The sequence below is a fragment of the Amorphotheca resinae genome (genome assembly GCF_003019875.1).
Source record: "Amorphotheca resinae ATCC 22711 unplaced genomic scaffold M430scaffold_3, whole genome shotgun sequence".
Lineage (NCBI taxonomy): Eukaryota > Fungi > Ascomycota > Leotiomycetes > Helotiales > Amorphothecaceae > Amorphotheca > Amorphotheca resinae.
In genome coordinates this window covers 1,109,768-1,131,919 of record NW_020194473.1, presented here as the reverse complement: position 1 = coordinate 1,131,919, position 22,152 = coordinate 1,109,768, and the positions used below count along the sequence as shown (strand labels likewise).

At 47.7% G+C, this 22,152-nt stretch overlaps 7 protein-coding genes across 7 annotated transcripts; 3 read left to right on the top strand and 4 right to left on the bottom strand.

Annotated features, from left to right (window-relative positions):
• Nucleotides 1-7,236: 7,236 nt before the first annotated feature.
• M430DRAFT_33672 (hypothetical protein) lies at nucleotides 7,237-8,832 on the top strand (the record flags this gene model as incomplete). The annotated part of the gene is made up of 1 exon (XM_024866413.1): nucleotides 7,237-8,832. A coding segment is annotated over exon 1 (656 nt), but the record flags the coding sequence as incomplete, so codon positions are not given.
• A 1,670-nt stretch (nucleotides 8,833-10,502) lies between these two features.
• On the bottom strand, nucleotides 10,503-11,507 carry M430DRAFT_273641 (hypothetical protein; the record flags this gene model as incomplete). Its single annotated transcript, XM_024865590.1, has 2 exons — nucleotides 10,503-11,357; nucleotides 11,404-11,507. 2 exons carry the CDS (start codon nucleotides 11,505-11,507, stop codon nucleotides 10,592-10,594), a joined length of 870 nt encoding a protein of 289 aa, XP_024723123.1. The 3' UTR covers nucleotides 10,503-10,591.
• A 1,989-nt stretch (nucleotides 11,508-13,496) lies between these two features.
• M430DRAFT_48671 (hypothetical protein) lies at nucleotides 13,497-14,239 on the bottom strand (the record flags this gene model as incomplete). Its single annotated transcript, XM_024868014.1, has 3 exons — nucleotides 13,497-13,538; nucleotides 13,591-13,834; nucleotides 13,890-14,239. The coding sequence occupies 3 exons, from the start codon at nucleotides 14,237-14,239 to the stop codon at nucleotides 13,497-13,499; spliced, it is 636 nt and encodes a 211-aa protein (XP_024723122.1).
• Nucleotides 14,240-14,596: 357 nt separating this feature from the next.
• M430DRAFT_97467 (hypothetical protein) lies at nucleotides 14,597-15,187 on the top strand (the record flags this gene model as incomplete). The annotated part of the gene is made up of 1 exon (XM_024870042.1): nucleotides 14,597-15,187. The coding sequence occupies one exon, from the start codon at nucleotides 14,597-14,599 to the stop codon at nucleotides 15,185-15,187; it is 591 nt and encodes a 196-aa protein (XP_024723121.1).
• Nucleotides 14,866-16,457, bottom strand: M430DRAFT_33670 (hypothetical protein). Its single transcript, XM_024866412.1, has 2 exons — nucleotides 15,256-16,457; nucleotides 14,866-15,193 (listed from the first exon to the last, which is right to left on the bottom strand). The coding sequence occupies exon 1, from the start codon at nucleotides 16,385-16,387 to the stop codon at nucleotides 15,323-15,325; it is 1,065 nt and encodes a 354-aa protein (XP_024723120.1). The 5' UTR covers nucleotides 16,388-16,457; the 3' UTR covers nucleotides 14,866-15,193; nucleotides 15,256-15,322.
• Nucleotides 16,458-16,741: 284 nt separating this feature from the next.
• M430DRAFT_17001 (hypothetical protein) lies at nucleotides 16,742-17,516 on the top strand (the record flags this gene model as incomplete). Its single annotated transcript, XM_024863577.1, has 3 exons — nucleotides 16,742-16,829; nucleotides 16,883-17,003; nucleotides 17,126-17,516. 3 exons carry the CDS (start codon nucleotides 16,742-16,744, stop codon nucleotides 17,514-17,516), a joined length of 600 nt encoding a protein of 199 aa, XP_024723119.1.
• A 226-nt stretch (nucleotides 17,517-17,742) lies between these two features.
• M430DRAFT_17000 (hypothetical protein) lies at nucleotides 17,743-20,632 on the bottom strand (the record flags this gene model as incomplete). The annotated part of the gene is made up of 3 exons (XM_024863576.1): nucleotides 17,743-19,776; nucleotides 19,831-20,305; nucleotides 20,394-20,632. The coding sequence occupies 3 exons, from the start codon at nucleotides 20,630-20,632 to the stop codon at nucleotides 17,743-17,745; spliced, it is 2,748 nt and encodes a 915-aa protein (XP_024723118.1).
• Nucleotides 20,633-22,152: the final 1,520 nt, after the last annotated feature.

Below are 22,152 nucleotides of genomic sequence, written 5' to 3'. Positions count from 1 at the left end.
TAACTAAGAGATGCTAGTAATTATTACAGCGTTTAAGTAGTAGAGACACTACCTTAGCTATACCTTTACGCTAGTAACAGTTAAGACAGACTATAATAACCTAAAACAGTTTATAGAAAAAAAGAAGCTAAATAAGAGATAGGTACGTTAGGTCTAAAAGCTAGCTAAGTTTGATTTTAGTATTAAGTACTAGCTAGGTAAGAGTAACCTTACTAACAGCTTGTTAAGGCGCCTAGACTATAAGTCTAGTACTAACGAGATTAGGTAAGACTTACTCTTAGCCTTAAGAGAGAAGCTAAGAGGCGTACTCTTAATAAGAGTCACTAGTACTACGACAAAAGGGCAACAGATCCTAGCTATAAGGGCAGGATCTCTAGAACTCTTAGGGGGTAGAGACCCTTAAGTAGGACAAGATGTCTTAGGCTAACCTAAGCGTTAGTAGCTATAGACTAGGTAAGACGCTATAAGGCCGTTAGGCACGCGTAACGTAGCTAAGACCTAGCTTAACCCTGTCGCTAAGACTAGTAACTATAGATACCTTATCTTACAAGAGTCTACTAGGTTAGTAGCAGGCCCTAAAACAGTATATAACGTACTATTAGAATTAATGACCGACTTAATCCGGAATACCTAACAAGAAGACGCTTTTATTTAGGGAAAAGGATAAGAATTAATACTAACACATAAGGTACGTGCCGGTACTATAAGGGGGCGACAAGGCCTTAGTAATAGTAAGACTACCTTAAGGGGGCGACAAGGCCTTAGTAGTAGTAAGACTACTATAAGGAGCCTGTAAGGCCCTAGTAATAAGACAGAAGAAGAGTAATAAAGCCTAGACGCCTAAATTTAAGGTAATGTTATAAGAAAGAACGTAAGTAAGGAACTTAAGGACAAGGGAGATAACCGCTTAGAGTAGTATATTAACTTAACAGGTCTGCTTTAGTATAACGGCCAGGTCTACGTTCTAGAAAACAAGGCCTTAAGGAGTAAGATCCTTACGATTAACTATAATGATCTAATAGTAGAGCACTTTAGCGCTACTAAGACGCTAGAGCTTCTTTAGCGTAAATACTTTTAGTAAGGCATACGCCGTAATGTTAAGGAATAGGTTAAGACTTGTGTAGTCTACTAGAGGACTAAACCTAAGAGGTACTAGCTATATAGCGGGTTAGTACCGCTAGAATAGCTAACAAGGCCTTAGGCATAGATTTTAATAGATTTTATTATAGGCTTATCCCTAAGTAAGTTTAATAGAAAGGTGTTTAACTTATGTCTTGTAGTTGTTAACAGGTATATAAAGGTAGCGCGCTATATCTTATACTATAAGACGATCATAGCCTTATAGCTAGTAGAACTCTTTATATACTATATAGTTAAGGATTTCGGGACTCTAGAGAGGATCGTATTAGACAGGGGCCCCTAGTTTATAAGTAAGTTTTAGGCCTCCTTATGTTTTTACCTAAAGGTAAGGCGCTAGCTTAGTACTACCTTTTACTTATAAAGTAACAGTTAGACTAAGGTATAGAACTAGACAATTAAACACTACCTCTAGGTCTACGTAACGTATAGGCAAGACGACTAGGCATTAAAACTCGCCTTAGCTAAATTTACATATAATAATAGCGTGTACTCCTTAACAAGAGTAACCTTGTTCTACGTACTATATAGGTTTTTACTAGAGATCCGGGTTAATGTTAAGGACGACATTATAGAGGAGAAGGTAGTAGTAGTACATAAGAAGGCAAAACAGATTAAGGAAGAAAGGATAGCGCTAGATAAATACTAGCGTAACGCTATTAAAGCGTAAAAGAGGTTTTATAATAAGAAACGTAAACCTATGTCTTTTTAAGTAGGTAATAAGGTAATGCTCTTAACTAAATACCTCTAAGTCACTAGGCCTAACAAGAAGCTGTTAGATCGCTACCTTAGCCCTTTTAAAGTCACTTGTATTACGTTAAACAGGTTAGCCTATAAGCTTAAGTTACCCCTAGTATTTAAAATCTACCTTATGTTCTATATGTCTTTACTAGAGCCGTACTACTATAGAGCCGGCGCGACGCTAGAGCTACCTAGCCTAGACGTTATAAAAGGGTAGGAGGAGTTTAAGGTAGAATTAATCCTAGTATACAAAGAACGAGCTATAAGAAGGTAATACTTAGTAAGATAAAAGGAGTATGTCCTTATAGACGACACGTAAAAGCCGGCAAGAAACCTTAGAAACGCTATAGACGCGGTCTAGGAATATAAGAAGGTAGTACTAATTAAGGACTAGGGTAGTGTCGCGAAAGGGAAACACTAGAGAAGGCGCGGGTTACAGTAAGTAGTTAGGTTAGGAATAGTTGTTAATTTAGAAAAGGAAAAAAGGAAAGGCAAAAATAAGTCCTAGTCGTATACTAGCGACATACACGCGTAACCTAAGCGCTACGACTGTACAGCCTAAGACTACTAGACTAGACTACTACTTATTATTACTGTCGTTATCCTTGTTATCCTTTACATTATTATTGTCGTTATTGTTGTCGTTATTATTATAAGGATCTGTCTTAGTAACAGGCAGGAGGTTAGACTAACTAGGGTTAGTAAGTACTAGTAAAGCAAAGGGGACACTTACGTTATGTTAATAGGTGTCTATAATAACATTAATTAAGCGGTAGAGACCCTATAGTACGTTAACCGCGATTAAGACGGCTTTAGTAGTAGTACGTAAGGGCTACAAGAGGCCTTAAAGACAGGCTTAGCGAAAATAGCTCTTAATTTGCCGGGTAAAAGAGTACTAGTAAGGCCCTAGCTTTGCCTTAAGGGTCGCGGAGCGGGTAGAGACAGGATTAGCCGTAATAGCGGCTTTAGCGCGATCAGACAGGAGGAGTAACTTGTTAAGCTTAGCTACGAACTCTTATAAGATCTTATAACAAGCTTTACACTTAGTAGTGTATTAGTTATACTTAGTCTAACTTGCCTAAGTAATATAGGCGAGCCTAGGCTTAGCTGCTTGTGTTTTCGTGTAGCGGACGTAGTACGCGCGAGAGAGGCGCGGGGGCGTACCCTACGAGCGCGGGGGCAGACAGGGTTAGCTATAGTAGGGTAGTATTATGTAAGGTAGGGGAGGGTTAAAGAGAGAATAAGGAGAGGCGCGAGGCGTAAGGCAATAGCTTTAAAGGGAAGGCTTAGGGAGGGCGGCACTAGAGAGGCGTAAGAGGTAAGGCGGCTTAATTTAGAAAGAGAGGAAAAGGAAGGTAAGAAGGGAAAAGTTTACCTCTTTATATACTCTTTCTTAGTGGCGTGTTATAAGACACTCGCTAACGACACGATATAAACATTTAGTAAGGCTCTACAAACAATTCTTTACGTTAAACAAATTCTTACGTAGATAAGGCACTATAAGTAAGGAGCGGCTAAAGCCTTTATTATGTAGCTTGTCGGGAACGCGCTAGCGCGAATCCGGCGCGACAGGCGCGCTACTACTAGTACAGACAAAGATAGAGGGTAGATAAAGAGAGGAGATATTCTTTCTTTCTTATATTTATACTATGTTGTTTTAAGGTTTTAGGGTAAGGATAGTCTATATATAAGGTAAGAGCCGTAAGGAGAGGTATAGGGCTTACCTAGCGCGGCCCTTGCTTATCTTAGATAGCGCTATAAAGGGAGAGCTTAGCTATATCTAGTATAGGTTTTATGTAACTCTAGGGAGGCGCTATATCCGGCGTAGTTTACGCGACTCTAAGACAGAGCCGTAAGAGGGAGAGGTAATGTTAGGGACTTAAAAGGGTAGGATCAGGAATACGTAGGCCCTACGTACCTGTAAGTACGCTAGGGCCACTTAGGGTTCTTAGGTAGTACACATATATCTTAGGGAGTAAGGGGTAAGGGAAGAGGGTAAGAATTAGTTTAGATTTAAATTAAAGTATACTATAACTTACTAGCTACTTGACTGTAATTCTCTACTGTATTACCCGTGATACTAATCTCTAACACCTACTCTCTTAACCTTAACATTGTGTACAATTATTAGTAGTATAGTCTAGAACACCTCTACTTTACTAAAGGTTAACGTTACCTAGCCTTAATCTCTCTATATTTACCTTATACTCTCTAAATCCTTTATATAAAGCGTATAGCCTTTGTTTCTATACTTATAAACAGCTTGTACTAGGGCGCCTAAGAGAGCTATATTAATCTTATCTTTTATTGTCTTATAATTAATGTTTTTAAACCTCTCTACATCCTCTATAGAGAGCTTAACCCTAATCCTTCTCTTAATCTCTATAACGTCCTTATACCTAAACGTCTAGGTCAAGGGGCTACTAGTCGCTAGGTAGGCTTAGGGCGCTTTCTCTCTAGCTATTACTACGTACGTTAGTCGGCCTTACGTACTAAGGTTCGTGACTTTAGTTTTAATATTCTTGATTAAAGAGGCTATTCGTTAGGCCTATTCTAGGGCCTTAGCGTCGTCGTTACTTACGTATAGAGTTTTCGCGACGCGTTTAATTTTGTTAACTAACTTTTTAATACTTAGTATTACTAGAGAGCGTCTAGCACTAGAGGCCTGCCTATCGGCCTACGATATTACTTTGTAAATTTCTGTAGTAATACTAAGTAATTGTCGGCCTAGGTAGATTCTAGGTCCTTCTAGCCTATTTCGACCGTCTCTAGTAGGTTCCTTTAAGGGCACTAGTAGGTACGCTATCGTACGACGATAGAAGTCAAAGAGGGCACTTAAAGGAGTGTTTTAAGGTCCTTTTAATAAGTGTAGCAGCTGTTGTTTTCTAAAAATGCCGCTCCTTAAGGGGGAGATGTTTTCGTCGTTGACCGTGTGTTGCCCGTGTTCTAGAATATATTATATCGTGCTCATTAGAAAATAAATGTGAAGCACCGGATGATTCATTGACGCTTTTGAGGAAATAATCAAAGAACGTATATCATCCACTTTTTCGAACCCACTTAAATGCAACGGATAGAACCAGCGGAGGGGATGAGATACAGTAAGTATTGCCTAACAATTGATCAAATACTATAAGAGATTCAATGAACACTACCTTTATCCCTATTTAAGCGATATCTCTCGTTCTTCGGCGAAGCTGGCCAACACTTTGCACTGTTCTGTGAGGACAATGCCAAGAGGTTTGGCTCATATTATGCTCTTTACAATCAATTACGTTACTTTGGAGATCAAAGTTGGGGGTGACCTATCCAACTTATGGTCAGGAGTGAGGGGTGCGCATGTACTAGTGTTGATTTGAAGATTTGAAGATCTCCAGTTGGTTGAAATCTGAAGCCACCAACATAGCATGTAGCCTTGCCATTTTATTATTTTCCACAAAAATGGTTCATCAAAAGAACAGCAACTTGAAATGCGTGACCAACAGCATGGGACATGGAATAGCAACAAAGTATGTGGGAGCAAAGTAATCCAAGTATCTAAGTACATACTTGCTCGTTCTTGGGTTGCTTAGAAGGGGATGATAAATGACTATGATCAGAATTCAGAACTTCGTACTTGACAGCTGAATCATATGCAGCAAGCATCGTTAGATCTTGGATTTGTTCTACAATCAACCACTACCACGTGTCATCTCTGTCCCTGATCACACGACGCTCGGCATGGCCACAGAATTGGACTGTCATCCTGCCCGGAAGAATCCTTCAAAAGAGAGATGATTTGACAGAAGAGCATCCATGTGGGAATGCATGGCCATAGAAATAGATCCCTTCGACCGGTGCAGCCATATTTGAGGTTTAGGAACGAATAGGACAAAGATCTATGTGCCTCACCTGCCAGTTATCCATCCCTGGCAGATTCTAGTCGCCGAAGCACAGCCTGATCTCCACAGTTTTTGGCTTCTACGAATCCTTGATCCGACTCGCCTCTTCATTGCAGACACTGTTGGACATACATCCATGTTAGATGCTCGAACGTTCTGGAATCCACAACACTGGTGTGTACTGTCGAAATGAGATTAGGCCATTGCTTTCCGGCCAATTCAGATCAGGCGTTGATCCCGACTGGTCAAGAGTTCTATCTTCTCCCACTGGGACCCTAAACGAACATCCCGTCCATACGATGAATAAGCTAGATAACGGAGGTATACTGCAGACATTTCGAAGACCTGCAATGCAAGACCCCGCTATGGGAACCAGTCAAAGGATTCGCACACGAGCAGGCTCCGACCTCGAGGTGGCGCCAACTAGGGGAGATAGCATCAGTTATGGAAGGTTGTCAGGAAGCTTCTACTTGAAGATCTCATTCGATGGTGTCAGCTGTCAGGAATGGAACCGCTTGTCAAAAGATACCCGCGCGCTGCAATGCTTTGTACACTATAGGGCTCTCTCCTGTGCCACATTGTCGAAAATATAACGTACTGATCCATAAAGATCTGACAGCCACACAATGTAATTTCGAAGGCTCTCTCCAAGGCCTTTTGCTGTGGCTGGCGGCGCCGCCTGTAGAAAGCGCGCGGGAGTCCTCATTAACCGCCAACATAGCACTCGCCAGCGGCGAGATACACTTGTTCGCCTGTAATGATTCGATCATCTGAGATTAGAAAATGGTGCCGCGCGGGCAGGAGGTATCAGGAACGCGAGAGCAAGAACAAAACGCGGCTTACGGGCGAGTACATAATGGTCGAGAAATCCCAGAAGATATATGTGCATTCACGAATAAACTTGACCAACACAACTTCTTCCCTCATCTCCCACCCTTTCGGATCACTTATAACACCTACGTTGGTGGTCTTGCGCAAATTCGCAATCCATTTCCAGTAACCGTCCCCCCGGAGTCATTAAGCAGGCCGCACGATCCTCCTTGAGGAATAAGCCAAGGCGATTGAGATCGGGATCCACGAGTGATCCGGCAACTTCAGTTGGATACTTCCAAGCACAGGTTGCTCTGGTCCAACCATTCAGTTGTGGAGCGCAAGGAGCCAGCGACTACTGACCTACCATCATCTCGTGCCGCCGGACCACAGACAGCAGCGCGGTGGCTACTAAGTATAGCCTTGAGACACCACGTCCTTTGGATTCTGGCTCCCCCGGAACCAATCACCACTCGGTGCCAGGCACTGGAGCCCTCCCTGCACGCGGGGCGCGAAGCACATCCAATCCCAGCCGGCCATTGCTCTCCGCCACTCGCCCAGTCTCCGCCGGGAGGTTCACGACTCGCGACTCACGACGCAGGAATCACAGACTGCCGTGCTCGATTTGCGAATCAGCGACGCCATCCCAGCTCTGCTGTAGTGTTGAGTGTTGACCATCGCGGTCGGTGGAGGCTGTCGTCCGGAAGAGGCACCGCTCGCTTCCACGGCCAAGTTCCCGCAAAGCAGCGCAACGGCCTCTGGCACCACCCCACTCCCCGTCGTCCACGCGCCGCTTTGACAGCTTCAGAGCTCCTCCACCACAGCACAACAAAGAAGGTTTGACTGCAGGCGCCTTCGCTCTCGCGCCCTTCAAGCGCCCATCTGACTGTGCTCAACCTCCATAGCGCTGGCTGCTATCCCGCTCTCTTACTCGTCCTGCCTCTGCTTTGCCCGGTAAAAGCAGCACGTCAAGGACCCGTTTCAAGCCATCACACTCCTGTATATTACTTCTTCGACGCCCCGATCACGATACCTTTCTTCTCCTACGGACTTCCCGTCGTCGCAAGCGTGCCCACCTCTTGTGCTCCGAATCATTCTCTTGATCTATCGGACGCTCATTGCTCTTGACTGGAGCCACAATGGGTTCAACTACCAAGCCCAAGCTTGCACAGCTTAAGACGCCAGTATCCTCCACCTTTCCCTCGGAGCTGTCAGCTCTCTCTGCGCGGACGCCTCGGACGGGCTTTGCGGATTTCATCAAGCAGGAGGATATCAAGACTCCCATCACGCCTCCAACTGCATATACAGACTTCCTCAAGACTATGGCGAGTCCAGTGCCGGGAGAGAAGTCATCTGGAAGAACCACACCTACCTCGGTCCCTTCCACCAATTCGAGCGAGAATAGCGACTGCTCTTGCAATTGCGATACCCACAAGTCACCCACCTCAGCTGTGCCTCCAACAACGCCCTTCGTCTACCCATCTAGCGCGCGTTCAACCTCATGGTTAGGACGTCTTCGAATCCCACCTTCGCCCGCAACCCCCGGTGCTGAATCGCCGTTGAGCGCACCACTAACCGCTTCCTCGGCGGTTCATTCTCCTTTCAGTGCACGCAGTGCACGAGGTGCCCGGTCCCCTTATGATTGGGATTTCCAGAGCAAGGGAAGATATTTCGATATCAAATCACCCAAGACAGCCAGATCAAGTGTTCGCCAAGTCCGAGAAATTGTCACGCGAACCGTCACATATACACCTCGGATGAGCCCTGCGCCTAAAGGAAAGAGGAGGAAGATTGAATAGTGCATGGAGACCTTATTATCATGATGCATCCCGGTCTCGACCCATTTTACCATTCTCGAAATCTCTACAATATTTCCACACTACGTCTACTTTGTCAAACGCCACACCTACAATAACTTTCGATAAACGACCGTCATTCACGATTTCACGCCTTCTCTTCTTGTTCGTTTGATGAAAATAAGGGGCCTAGAAGTCTCAGTTAGGGAGGAAAATGGGAGGCTTCATGTTTCGCTATCTTGCTCGGCGCACGGCCTGGAGCATGTGGGAGTAAGGTAACGGATAGGGCCGAGAGAGCAAGCGGGGTTTGGCTTTCACCCCGCCATGCCATCGACCAGTTTAAAGGATTGGAGGGTATTATTCTCTATGGGCAACCCAACAACTGTAGTAGGCGTACATCGGCGTACAGCGGGATGGGACTGGGTTGGGTTGACTTGTATGGATTGGAGAAAGAGGCGCAGGAAGGGATACCAGAATACCTTAAACAAATAAATCTATCAAAACACATGATCAACCTGACCGATGACTGACATGAGGACGCGTCTGGGCCGCAGTCTGTAAAAAACGGCCAGATCTGAAACCTGCGAGATCATATCTACTACAGCATGTACATCAACAGAGCCTTTTCGGCGACCGCTTCATCTGCGGCCAGCCGTTGAAGGCTGTTGTAACTTGTACCTGACATAACAGGCAGCCAAAGCTTCCCTTGCCAGAATTCACATGGCAGATCAACCAGGATAGCTATTAGCATAAGCCAGGCCAGCTGGCAGACTGCCATAGGCTCGAGGTTCTGCTTCCATCAACAAACACGACATAGGCATAAGCCTCATACACGCACAGTCTTTTTGCAAATCTCCAAATCTCAACTGACGAAATATTTCCCGAGCAGTTGCAAAAGCAGCGCATGAGAGGCTAACGGAAGAGGGGATGGACGACCCGAGGTCCTGGAGCTGCATGGGACGGGGGAAGCAGTGGGTTTAAGCGCCGGCGCTTTCCAGCTGACCCTTCAATGCCTTATACTCCGTACGGCTAGTGGAAGGGCAGCACAAGGATGTGTGACTTCTGCGCGTCGACGACGAGGAGCTGGGGTGGTGTGCAGGAGCCAGAGGGGCTGCGGCCCTTCATTGGTGCCGAGCGATGAAAGCTTAAGCGCCCACCTGGGTGAGATACATGGCTTTGCTTCATTTGCAAGAGCGCCAGAGTCCTTGTCCCAAGCGGATTCAAGGCTATCCAGTCACGACTCACGGTTAGAACGATCTGATAATCAGCCACTTAGCGGGGACCGTTTCCTTGGTCGAAAGGGCAAAAGGATATGGCGGTCTCTTTTTGTGGGTAGTTTGAAGGCATGAAGGGTGACTTGACACAGACAAGATATCCTGCACATCCTCTGCATCTCTCATGCAGAAGTCGGATGCATCGCAGACTGTGGAACGAAAAGTGGAGAATGATTGAGACCGACTGGCTGTGGTTGCTGAGAATTGACAGAGTTATTAGAGGCTGAGTAGGTAGGTAGGTGGGAAAGCACAATCTCTAGTTAAACTTTGTTTGAATCTCCTCGAAACACATGTATGCCTTCCTGCCTGGGCAAAAGTCTTTAGCCGCACCAATATCTAAACAGGAATGTGCAGTAGTCCTTACAGTACTGTGTACAGGTAGATATGGCATCTAACAAGGCGCATCTGCATCTAAAATCTCAGTAGCCTTTTTGATTCACTGCTACTATCCGTCCTGCGCTGATACTGTGGCCAGGGGATACAAACAAGAACAGCTTTAGTCATGATGCCTTTAGTCTTTAACCTTCAAAAGTCGGTAAAGTGAACTGACCAGATTGCCCTTCATGTCCTACTAGTGTTCGAAGGCTTTCTCTAACTGCTTAGAGAAGTCAGCCAGGGTTCTTGACAGAATTGGTTCAACAATCAAGGCTTGTTGACTTCTTGAACGAGCTCTGGCGAAATTGGGATCTCAAATCATATGTGGCGGCTGAACTTATACATTGCTCAATGGTCCATTTCACAATTTTCATGACAGAATTTCAAGGGTACTGAACTCATATTGCTCACAGCTAAGGTTTCCTTGTAATGGTAGTCATGAGAAGTTGAGATTATCCCTCTGGGAATTGCCTGAGAAACACACCGCAGATGCTAAAAGAGCCCCAGATATCAGCTTTGCCCTTCTGCCAAGCTAGACCTTTGTCGTATGCTAATCCCCATACAATTACGTTCCCCACTAGGCCATGAATCGTTCGCCTGTGAGTGGGTCAAAGTAGGAGTATTCGGGTCGAGTCTTAGCCATTTTATGCCTTTGGCGGAGAACCTTATCAACCTCTTTGAACAAATCGGCAGCGAAGCTTTCAACTTCATCCATCTCAGTTGCGAATCTGAAGCTCTTGCTGTCCCTTATAGTGTCGTTAATGTAACGTTTGACACAAGCTTGGGCAAAGAGCTTCCGAAGACCATGGCCAGATGGCAACTCCGAAGCACCGCGGATATGCTCTGGTTGAAGTGAGAGTTGAGATGAGATGAGAATCTCCTTGATGTTGCTCAGAATATCGTCAAATGGACCTAGCAGATCAAGCTCGTCTGCCAGCTTGAGAAAGCCGAGGTAGGAGATGATGTTTTGAGAGTTAACTTTGACATCACTCTTGTCGTTGGAAGAGCTTTCATCCGGGTCGTAATAAGTGTCACCATCGTTCAAGTATTCGAAGTCGATGATAGTTCTCTGTCCATCTGATTGAGGCTGAGGCTGAGGTTGAGGTTCCAGTCGTGGTTTTGGAATGACAGCATTCGAAGTATACATCCATTGGACAACCATCTCGAATGCCTCGACCGAAGCAGACGAAAGGGTGATCTCTTGCTCAACGCCTTCCTTCCAGGGGCCGTTAAAAGCACGGTCAAAGAAGGTCGAGTTGTAGCAGAGGAGGCTTTTAGGAAGTATGAAGTCCCTTCCACATACACGAACGGTGACTTCGGGTCCAGAGAAGTACTGGATCTTGCTACGGCCAGTTAGTTCGAGTGCGGAACCTCTGCATACGAACATACCGTGCAAACACATCGGCGGGTAGTTTTCTTAGCTTCATCTTCTTCTTCTCGACGGTCTGCACCTGTGTTGCTTGCGGCTCTTCAGAACTATCGGATTCAGACATTGTGTCTTGTCTGGCGGTATCTTCTTGTCGGGCGCGAATGACTATGGCAAAGAGACAAGTCAGACAAAAGCTGAGCATGAACAATGTAGCTCTCTAGTGAAATGGGTGGTTGCTTACATTCTTAAGTGACTGGTGACTAGTGACTCTTCCAAGTGATTCTCAACTGGAATGCTTCCAGACGAAGCTGTCCGTAGAAGAGAGTGTCTCGCAATGGAGAGAGGAAGATCGGACGAAGAAGAACAATGCCAGACTCTCGCTTTTCGTTTGAAATAGTTTCGAGTAGTGTGGTCTGGCGAAGTAAGGCTGAAGCGGGAAACAGACGAGACTCAGCCGGGTTTCGAAAGTGAATTCGTGGACCCAGCTCTCCCAAGTGTAGCGAATATTAGATATCGAATATCAATTGCCTACAGGAATAGTTTTGGTGATCCGAGCCTTGTTGAGAGAACTTGAAAGATCCCAAGTAGTTTCATATATTGTTCTATCTCCCCTTTGACAATGGATTACGCCTCAGTTGTTTACACCCCGATGCGTGCCATCCGACCAATAGGTGGGAAGAGAAGTAGGTACGATTCCACGTGCTATCCAAGGATAGAGAAACCAATTTAGATCCAGTATGCTAACTGGAAATTTGAGGAATAGTTACTATAGTACAATGTTACTGACTTCATTGATTGTTGGCAAAGTCCAACAATAGAGAGGCTGGAGAACTTTAAGAAAGTGGCTACCACAAGACCAGTCAAGGTTGTAAAGCGAGGCTCTCCAAGTACAAATGATAGACGTCTCTGCGTGATGTCAATTCAAGCCTATATCATGTGGAATTTTGAGCCAGAACCATCCAACCATCCAACAACGCATTTACTAGTATCCAAGAATAGTGTTATACATGCGTACCGCAGATACCAACCGCTCACTTATCATCTTAGGAGGAGCGGGCAAAGCTCTTCCTAGCGGCAGCATCTTCGTACATATCCAATACCCATCAACGCATGGGAATATCCCTCCAATTACCACGAGTCCGATCCGCAGCGCAGCCCTCCAATCTACAGCCCTACAATCTATTACCCCCATCGAATCCAAATTGTCAATATCATAGCTTGCTTGGAGTGGGGCAATACAGCCAGACTTGAGCCAGGAGATCTCATACTGGGTTCTCGGTGGGGAAAGAGCAGTCTTCTTGAGATATGATGGTCCTAGTGACTGGCAGAGGTCATGAGGAGCATCTCGATCTGGTTCAAGATCGAGTGCATGGTCGAGCGAGTCGAACTTGCAGATTCCCAGAGGGACTGCGGGTATAGGAAAGTTAATGGACAGCAATGTAGTATACAGATACACCTCGAATTTGAAGCGGATGGAGTGCTAATTGAAGCAGCAATACATTCTTTTGTCTCAACTAGAAGATACTCATCTTGCTCTTTATTCCCGGAGCTTGAAAAATCATTGATTGTTGCGCGTGATTGAGTAGATGGTTGACAAGAGCACTAATATGTATGGATAGGAGAAAGCAAATATTGAATCAAGTTCTCAAAGATGAAATAGTGCAGCTTTAAGACAGTAAAACTATCCCACTGGCTTATTTTGATATCTTAACTCCAAAACCCTGCTTTATTTAAAAAAGACAGGCTTCTCAACGCAGAAATATCAATACAACGGTTTGTCATTTTGGCTGCAACTTTTGCACATACGTTCGAGTGTGGAAGATATGGGGATGCCGAGACTCCAGCTCTCTGTTTTCTCCGGTTTCTATAGATGTCCTTTTTGCTACTTCGCCATTTATCCACAATTTTGCGCACTATTGCGCAACCCAAAGACACCACGACCAAGCGCGGACGTGCCCTGAATGATCTAATGTAGTAGAGGAGCCGAGGGCTTCGCGAATGTGGGTATCTCTATTTGACCTGATATCGTAGCTCATAAAGTGGGCGGAGAAGAGCGGGGAGCAGTCCGCTAAGCTGCTGCGCAGAATGTGGTATTAATGAACTGGCATATAGTTCAGACCACTTTTTCGAACGTCTTCTGGATCGGTTTTGCAGCCTGGAATTAATCTGTCAGCCTCATGTATGCTGAAGAGACAACCAAAGCCTACATCAATAAACTTCTCCAAATCTTTATCAAGATTTGCGAGGTCATCCTTCCTCTTCTTGTTGTCTGCAATAAGTCCCTGCTTCTTCTTCAACAATCCTTGCCTCTGCTCTTCTAGCGCCAAGCGCTCTGCATGTTCATGATCAATTCGTGCAATCATCAACGAATTCTCATCCGCATCAGCATACTCAGGGTGTTCGGCGAGGAATTGCTCCACAGGGATGAGAGGTAATTGCTGATACTTGTGACTATATCGAAGATACCATTAATTATCATCCACCAGAGAAGGGTTGTATAGCGTACTCATATGATTCACAAGCAGCAATCTCTCCTTGTAGATGTCGCTGTTCGTAGTAAAGATTCTGCAGCTGGAGGTGTAGCTTGTCTACTTCCTGTCGCATCTCAGCCGTAAGAGCTTTCGTCTCCCTAGCACCGACATGCGCATCGCGATGAAGGCCTCGTAACTGAGAGAGATATGTGAGCAGCTTTTTCTGCTCTCTGGAGATCTGGAGTTGGAATTCGTCAGAAGCTGAGGAGCTCGGAGGAGCATTGGAGACCAGATCAAGGAGGGCAATGGCTTGTTCGCGACTCTTATGTGACGTCTCTAACGCCAGCTTCAGAGAGGGATCTGTGACAATATCGTCAATAGGCATGATGGGTGGTGGCAAGCTTGAGAGTCTGAGATTGGTGAACCTCGAGCGATGTATAGAACATGAGGCTGTTGTCGTGCCGAGCATGGGAATTGGGTAGATTCCAGGGGGGCCTGCTAGCGTCAAAGTTTAAATTTTCGGGAAATTCCTCGCGACCCCAGTTCAGCGCCTTTCAACTTTGCACGTAGCACCGTACTCGAGATTTCATTCCAACTGCAATTGAAAAACCACCTCAATTGACCTAAAACCTCTCCCAACATAGTCAACACCATGCACGATCTACCAACAACCAAAGCCACAGTCCTGATCTCAGGCAATGGCTCAAACCTCCAAGCCCTTATCGATGCATCCCGCACAACCATGCCTTACCTCAAAATCATACGAGTGATCTCCAACAGATCCAAAGCCTTTGGTCTTACACGTGCCGAGAACGCTTCTATTCCAACGGCATATCACAATCTCATCAGCGGCAAATATCATGCCTCAGGGGAGAAAGATGTCACCGTGATCCAGAAAGCTCGAGAAAAGTATAACGCCGATCTGGCACAGATGGTTATAGCAGATGAACCAGATATAGTTGTCTGTGCTGGCTGGATGCACGTCTTTGATGAGCACTTTTTGGATCCATTGACAGAGAAGAAGATCCCAGTCATCAACTTACACCCTGCGTTATTTGGCAAATATGATGGCAAGGATGCTATAAAACGAGCTTATGACGACTATCACAAGGGCCAGTTAGAGAATAACAGGACCGGCATCATGGTTCATTATGTTATAAGAGATGTGGACCGAGGAACGCCGATTATACAGAGGGAGATTGAGTGTAGGCCAACGGAAACATTGGATGAGTTGACAAACCGGATGCACGAGCAGGAGCACGAACTTATTCTGGAGGGAACTGCTATGGCAATAACCAAACTCTGGGAAGAAAGGGGCCGCACAGCAGCTTAGCTTTATAGGTAAGAAGACATCTCAAGCGCTTCGCTAACATACACAATATCCAACCGCTAATAGCAGACAGCATAATTATACCACGAACAAAACAATCTTACTATCCCCCAAAGCAGCGCGCAGATACTAGTTTGTTTAGCCCGAAGCCGAGGGCTCATCATTGGTTTTCGAGATCGAAGTGGGCGCATCATTCGAGGGACCAGCAGGCAGATTATTCTCTGCAGATTCTGCCTTCGAATTCGGGGATGGGTTGTTCTTCCTTTGGCTTGGGATCCACCCCATGAATAGTTCAACATCTTTTGCGACTGCAGAGGGGACTGCAAGTTTCTGCATCCATTGAGGAAGAACCCCACCGGCATCTGAAGCTGTGGCCATGATCCATTCCACATCCCCGCTACTTGGAAGCACCCGTATTCGCTCTATCGACGTATACGCAGCCACGACCAAGCTCTTATCGCGCGCATATTCCGCATATGGTGATCTTTCAAAGTCGGTGAGGGGGATTGACACGACGACGAATTCTTGCACGCCAGCAAGTTCTGCTGCGACCTGCACAACAGGAAAGGTGCGATTCTTCAGTGGTTTCGGGTCGATCTTATGCTTCATCTCCTCGATAGCTACGGTAATGTTGATCCACCGTTCACCATGAACCTCGGCCTCGATCCCACTTGTATTCCATCGCATGGCCTCCCTGGCTCCAATGACTGTTGGCGTGAACGCCTTCTCCGTTTCGGCATGATGTTCCTTGAAACTATGTGTGAATTCCTCCCAGCTTGCCGTCCCTGTCTCCGCCTTGTTCTCGTGGCAGCTCTTCCTGCAAAACCAAGTCTCATTCTTCCTATCCGCGCTAAAGTGACTCATCCCGTCTATCTTATCCAGCTCTTTGCCAGGCACCGTCTTTTCGTATATATAGACAGGAGCTTTGGACGAGGGATAGTTTTTGGCCGAACCTTTCGACTTCCATGTCGAGGCGGCCCCAGATTTCGGCGCAACGCCATCAATGAAAGGAACGGCTTCGGAAAGGACATTCGTGATAAACGTCTTGAGATTCGGGGCAACTCCAGATGCAGACCCGTCGCTGAACTTTTCCGACGACGAAGCATTGCTCCGCTCGACACCTATTCCGCCTGGGGGGAGCTGACCTATGGTGATGCCTTCCAAGCGCACCCAAGGCCCGAGTGCTGATGATGATTGCGCCATTGTGCTCTGACCAGCTTTTGTAACTAAATTCGATTTTTTAAGAGATCCATGCGCCAGTGCTCCGGGCTGTAACACGAGTTGTGAACGCGTAATATTGCAGAGAATGAGGAGTTTCGCAACTTGCCCCCTGGAAACCATTCTTTCTATCTCCCTAGCAAGGATGCCAAAACTCGGGGCAAGCTCCCGGGCCAGCCTCGCTAAGGAATACGGAGTCCGGGCCCATGCACGCTTGGCCCCTCTGGGAGGATTAGGTAATATTACGTGATTTCCAGGAACACACAGCTTCGTCCCTCATCACTCATCCAAGGACGTCAGCAACCTGAAGTTTGAAAACTCAATAAAGCCAGCATCATCATGGCCTCACTCAAAGGCCCCGGAGAAGCCCAGAAGCACGATGGGAGCGGTCTACGCATCGCCATTGTCCACGCGCGTTGGAATACCAGTCAGCACAACTGCCCCACAATCCATCCCCCTCCCCCACTGACCAAGAGACAGCAATAATTGAGCCCCTCCTCGCCGGCGCAAAAGCCAAGCTGCTTGCCTCTGGCGTCAAGGAGTCCAACATTGTCGTGCAATCTGTTCCAGGCTCCTGGGAGCTCCCCATTGCCTGTGCTAAGTACGTTTTTGCTTCCCTCCCCCTCCTCTGCTTCCCCTCCCCCGCAATCCAGGGCAACACTGCTATTGCTGCTACCCACCCACCGCCCCAGCATCTCAACTCACACGTTCGATGAAAAACAGGCTCTACTCCGCCTCCCAGATCCAGTCCACGACCTCGTCCTCCCTCGGCGCGGGCGACCTGCTCAGCGGGAGCACGCCCGACCTCACGGCCAGCCAGAGCGCCCCCTCCTCCGGCCCCTTCGATGCCATCATCGCCATCGGCGTCCTGATCAAGGGCGAGACTATGCATTTCGAGTACATTGCCGAGTCCGTCTCGCATGGCTTGATGCGCATACAGCTGGATACCGGCGTTCCGTTGATCTTCGGCCTGCTGACCGTCTTGAATGAGGAGCAGGCTAAGGCTCGCGCTGGCATTACCGGTGGCAGTCACAACCACGGTGAAGATTGGGGTTTAGCGGCTGTGGAGTTGGGCGTTAAGAGGAAGGAGTGGGCTGCGGGGAAGATTTTATGATCTGGGCAAAGGATTCGGTCCATACGTTGGAAATCCACTAAAAAGGGAAAAGGAGTAGAGCCAAAATGGCGGAAATCTGAATTATATTATACAATCATGGTAGTTTTCGTACTGAAGATGCTGAAAACATGATCCAAGTTTCAGATCCAAGCTCTTAAAACGCCGGTTTGCCATGCATGCGATATATCAACATTGTTGCCCGTCTATTCACCATTACCGTAGCTTATCAGGTGTAACCTAACATCTCCTTCAAGCCATTATTAGAGTCCTTCTTCGATCGCCAGATCGACTTCTTCTTCTCCCGTTTCTTTGCCATTTCCTCCCATCCCTGCTCATCATCTTCGTCAGATGCATCCCCGGACTTCTTGGTCGCCTTAACGGTCGTAGATCCATTCTTGCTTTCCCATCCCTGGAGTGCCCCAGTCATTGTGGAAGCTCTGATGGACTTGTTGTCCGATGCTGGGACCTGAGATACGGGCCTATACCGACCCGGCAATCCAACATTGCTTCTTTCAGAGGGGGCAATGGAGGGGGCATAACTGCCTTGACCATTTATTGAAGGTGCAAACAATCCTCCCTGTGGCATCCAAGAAGACAAGTTTGGTTCCATCATGGTCATAGCTCGCTGGTGGGAGCTTCCCGGTCGAAGCTGCGGTCCCTGCGCACTGCTAGGTCGTCCAAGGCCATCCCCAGAGGGCGGTTGCGACATATGCCCACTCTGCGATGGTGTGCCCTGACCGGACGTCATGAGTTGCATGAACTGGACTTGCATCTGCATGAATTGTTGCATTTGCTGTGACATCTGTATTTGGGCTTGATCCCCAGGAGTGAGCATCATTGGTCCCATTGGTCCCATTGGCCCCATAGGTCCCATCGGGCCCATTCCATTCATCATACCTGACGCCCGAGGGTTGGGCGGCATACCCATACCATCGAAACCGTTTGACGGGATCGGGCCGAATTCGCCTTGAGGATTTGGACTTCCTCTCCTCATAGCCCGAGACCTTTCCTCTGTGGCAATAACACCTACTAGACCTCCTACCGGAAGGCCTCTTGTTGGAGTCCCTGGCACAGACCCGGCTCCTCCACTGAAGCCCATGGACTCACGATTTGTTGGATATGCGATACTTGCGCCAAAGTATGGATCGGGAGGGAGATGTCTCGCAAATACTGGCAGTCTGCCGTCCGGCGCACCTATCATGGATTGGGCGCGAAGGCTAGAACTCGAGCCCACGCTCCGCATGGGCGGCTTGTTCTTGTTTGGAAATCCGTGTGCTTGTAGAATGGCCAATGGGACCTCCTCGTCCTCTTCTTCATTCTCCTCCGGCCGTCCAAGGTTTGATAGATTGGGACTACTTTGAGTAGCTACCGAGCCAGGGCGGAGAGGCGCAAGTGCTGGCGGGGCCTCGCCCGTGACTTTCATCATCTGCTGCCTGTATACAGCCATGTGAGCCTCCTGTTTACGGCGTTGCTTTGCCAGTTGTCTGTTCTTCTCGGCCTCGTCATCTTCATCGTCGTAAGCTTCTTCCTCATCCTCTTCCGCATCTTTTGATTGCCCTCCAACACCTCTCAATCTGTCCTGATCCTGTTTGTATCTCTCGAACTGGGCGGGTGTCATGACCTTGTTCCGGGGAACAGGGTTCGGGGGTGGTGACAAGGATTTCTCTTCAAATCGTGAAGCAATATTTGCGGATTCTGCTATGTGATTATCGAATAAATCTTCCTCGGGTTCTCTTGCTTCCACCTTATGTGGTCTCGGGGTTGTCTCCACAGATCCCACATTGGAAGCCGGAACAGGGGTATCGCCGACTTTATTTGAAGCTTTGGAAGGAGACCAGCTATCTCGGACCTTAGGGTTATACCCTGGGTCATTCAGGTTCCGGCTGGCATTTATGGATTCTCTTAGGAGTCTAGCGTCCTCATCCACCAATTCCTGATTCTCAATCTTTGATGGGCGGCGCCCATGATGAGCGCTTGTTCGCCGTATGCCACTGTCGGCAAGTCCGCCGGGCCTTTGAGTTCTGCTGAAGTCATCATTGTTCTTTGACGATCGATGTTGGGGAACTGAAGGGTTTTCGTCGTCGTTGCGTGGAGCGAATGGAGGTGGGCTAGAGTTTGACATCAAGCCATCTTGCGAATGCCGACTACTCCATGAGTAAGGAGAAGGCTCGATATCTTTGTCCTTGTCAATGTTAAGTGGTAGAGGCTTATTGGAATGGTTCGAGTATGATTGTAGGGCTGGTTCGGAGGGTGGGATATCCTTCTCAGATGTCAGCTTATATTCGAACATTTTCTGAATAAACATAGGTCTTACAGGACTTCGAGACGGAGATCTTCTGTTCTCTGATTCCAGAACCCGACTCCTACGCTTCGCGAACTCGGCAAACATATCGGAAAAGTCACCTCCTAAACTTAATCCAATATCTTTTTCATCAATTTTTGGTGGAGTAGCAGTGCTTGCATAGCTAGATGCTGTTACAGCCCGTGCCCTGCCAGCCTCGTTTTCATACTCGGCCGGCAGAGGGGGCGCTTTTGAGGGAACAAGAGGGGGCGTGGTGTTCGTAGGTTTGATCCGTCCCCAGGAAAGTGATCGTCCTGCAGACTTGAAGGAGAAAGTGCCTCCCGACTTGGATGCAGGAGTATTAGGCCTATCATTAGAAGGCTTATCGTGTGCATTCCTCCAGTCATCTCCTCTGGCATCAGTAGACGATGGAGCTGTAGATGCTGCACTTAAGCGGGACGAATTATCTGTAGTTGAGGCGGTGTTGGTATTAGAGGCACCACTACCGCTTTGAGCCGTCAGCGCCCCAGTACCTAACGTGGACCACGCATATCCTTGATCGGCCTGATCTCCTGAAGAAAGGCAGAGTTACTCACCGACTTCCATGAATTATACCCTCAAACATATTCTCCTCCCGGTAAGATGTCTTCGGTCTGTGAACTGGTGCGTCTCCTGCTGCCTTCTTCAATTTCATTCCTCCATCGAAAGATTTACCAGTACCATCTGATCGCTCAAACACTTTGAAAGACTGCTCAGCTACCGGCACATCTTGGACGTCCTCAAGCACATTTGCGGCCGATTTTCGCCGTCCGAAGTTCTTGGGAAATTTAGGCATATAGTAAAGATTTAATGCCGAGAGATGGGGAGGATGATCGATCACGTTATCATGCGAGAGATTGAAGAACCGAGGTTGCAAGAGACAGTGACAAGACTCGTGAGGAGGTCTAGGACGATATTATGGGTGTCAAAATAGGGTGTTGTAGATTAATAAAGAGACAAGATCGATAATCGGTCGTCAGAGGATTACCGGAACGAAAGGACGGTCTGTTGCAGGACGCAGCCAAGGAGTCAGCCAGATTCAGCACCAATGTCAGTATCAATGCAGCTGTCCGGGCCCTGGGTCCTCGTCGGGTCTTCCAGATCCCAGATGCAAAAATGGCTGCGGAGGCAGAAGATGCTCAACGACGACTGTCGTTCCGGGGCAGTTTCACTGGGACGCAGGGACCTGAACGGCGGTTGGGAGTCGGGGATCCGTGTGGGGGATTGGCGGGAGGTCGTAGGATCAGAGTAGTTGGAATGCTGAGGTCGAGGATTTCGAGAGCTCCTTCGTGTGGAAATCGCTGATGCTGGCTCGTGGAATGATGCTGTCGGCGAGGTGACCGGTGAGGCTGGGGGGGGGATTGTTGATGTCGCAATCCAAATAAATACTCCGTACCTTGGGCCTGGGCTGTTGATCCAGGGCGACCCGCCGCGGCAGAGGAGCAGAACAGAGGGAGCAGAACAGAGGAAGAAGCACTCACCAGCAAAGACCACACAACAGGACAACACAGCTCGGAATGTCTCCTGTCGATGGGGAAAAGGAGAAAGAAATTGCAACGAGGGAGGACTTCGTGTTATTTTTTTTGCCGGAGGACTAAGGCACGGAAAGGGAGGGAAGCGTGAGGAGCAGTCCGGGCGACCGTCACCGTCACTTATTATTAGCCGCACGGCCGTAATATTTTATTAATACTTAATGCGGGACCCCAGTAATCCAGTAATAAGTAAATATGGATGCGGCGCGCTCCCCTCCCAGCGCTGGAGCAGCCGCACAACACCAGTGCTACGCCCGATCAGGAGTAGTGCTGCTACAGAATACCGTATAATGATATAATTGCTGGTGCCTTTGTTTTCCCCTGCCCTGCTTCAGCTGCTGTCTGCTGTCTGTCGTAGGGTCTGCGAGGAACAACATCTCAACTCCCTCCTTGATGACCGCTCTAAAAATAGGTGATGGGATTGCAATATCTACTTACCTACCTACCTACTTATTAATGCTGTACAGTATTGCTGTCTATGCGAAATGCGCTGCGCTGCGCGACAGGCATGCACCCCTTCTATGGAGCAGTCCGCGGTAAAACCACCCAATCTCGAGCAACCCCTTCGCATCGTTCCAGCCCAAGGGGCAGCCCGGGCTCTCTGGCCTAGGCACAAGCTCCTCCTGCTAGCAAATTTCGGCCTGCGCTCGTGGAATCCCATCGCACTATTTCTGGACGCCGCGCATCGTATTGGGGAGCGGAGAAAGAGAGGGTCGATCTACAAGCGGATCTGCTTTTGCCTGTCTGGCAAGGTCTCTTTGATTGGGCGTGCTTTCAGGCAAGC

Excerpts from the sequence above, each read along its gene's own strand:
- M430DRAFT_33670 (XM_024866412.1), bottom strand. The coding sequence starts at position 16,387 with ATGGCGCAATCATCATCAGCACTCGGGCCTTGGGTGCGCTTGGAAGGC.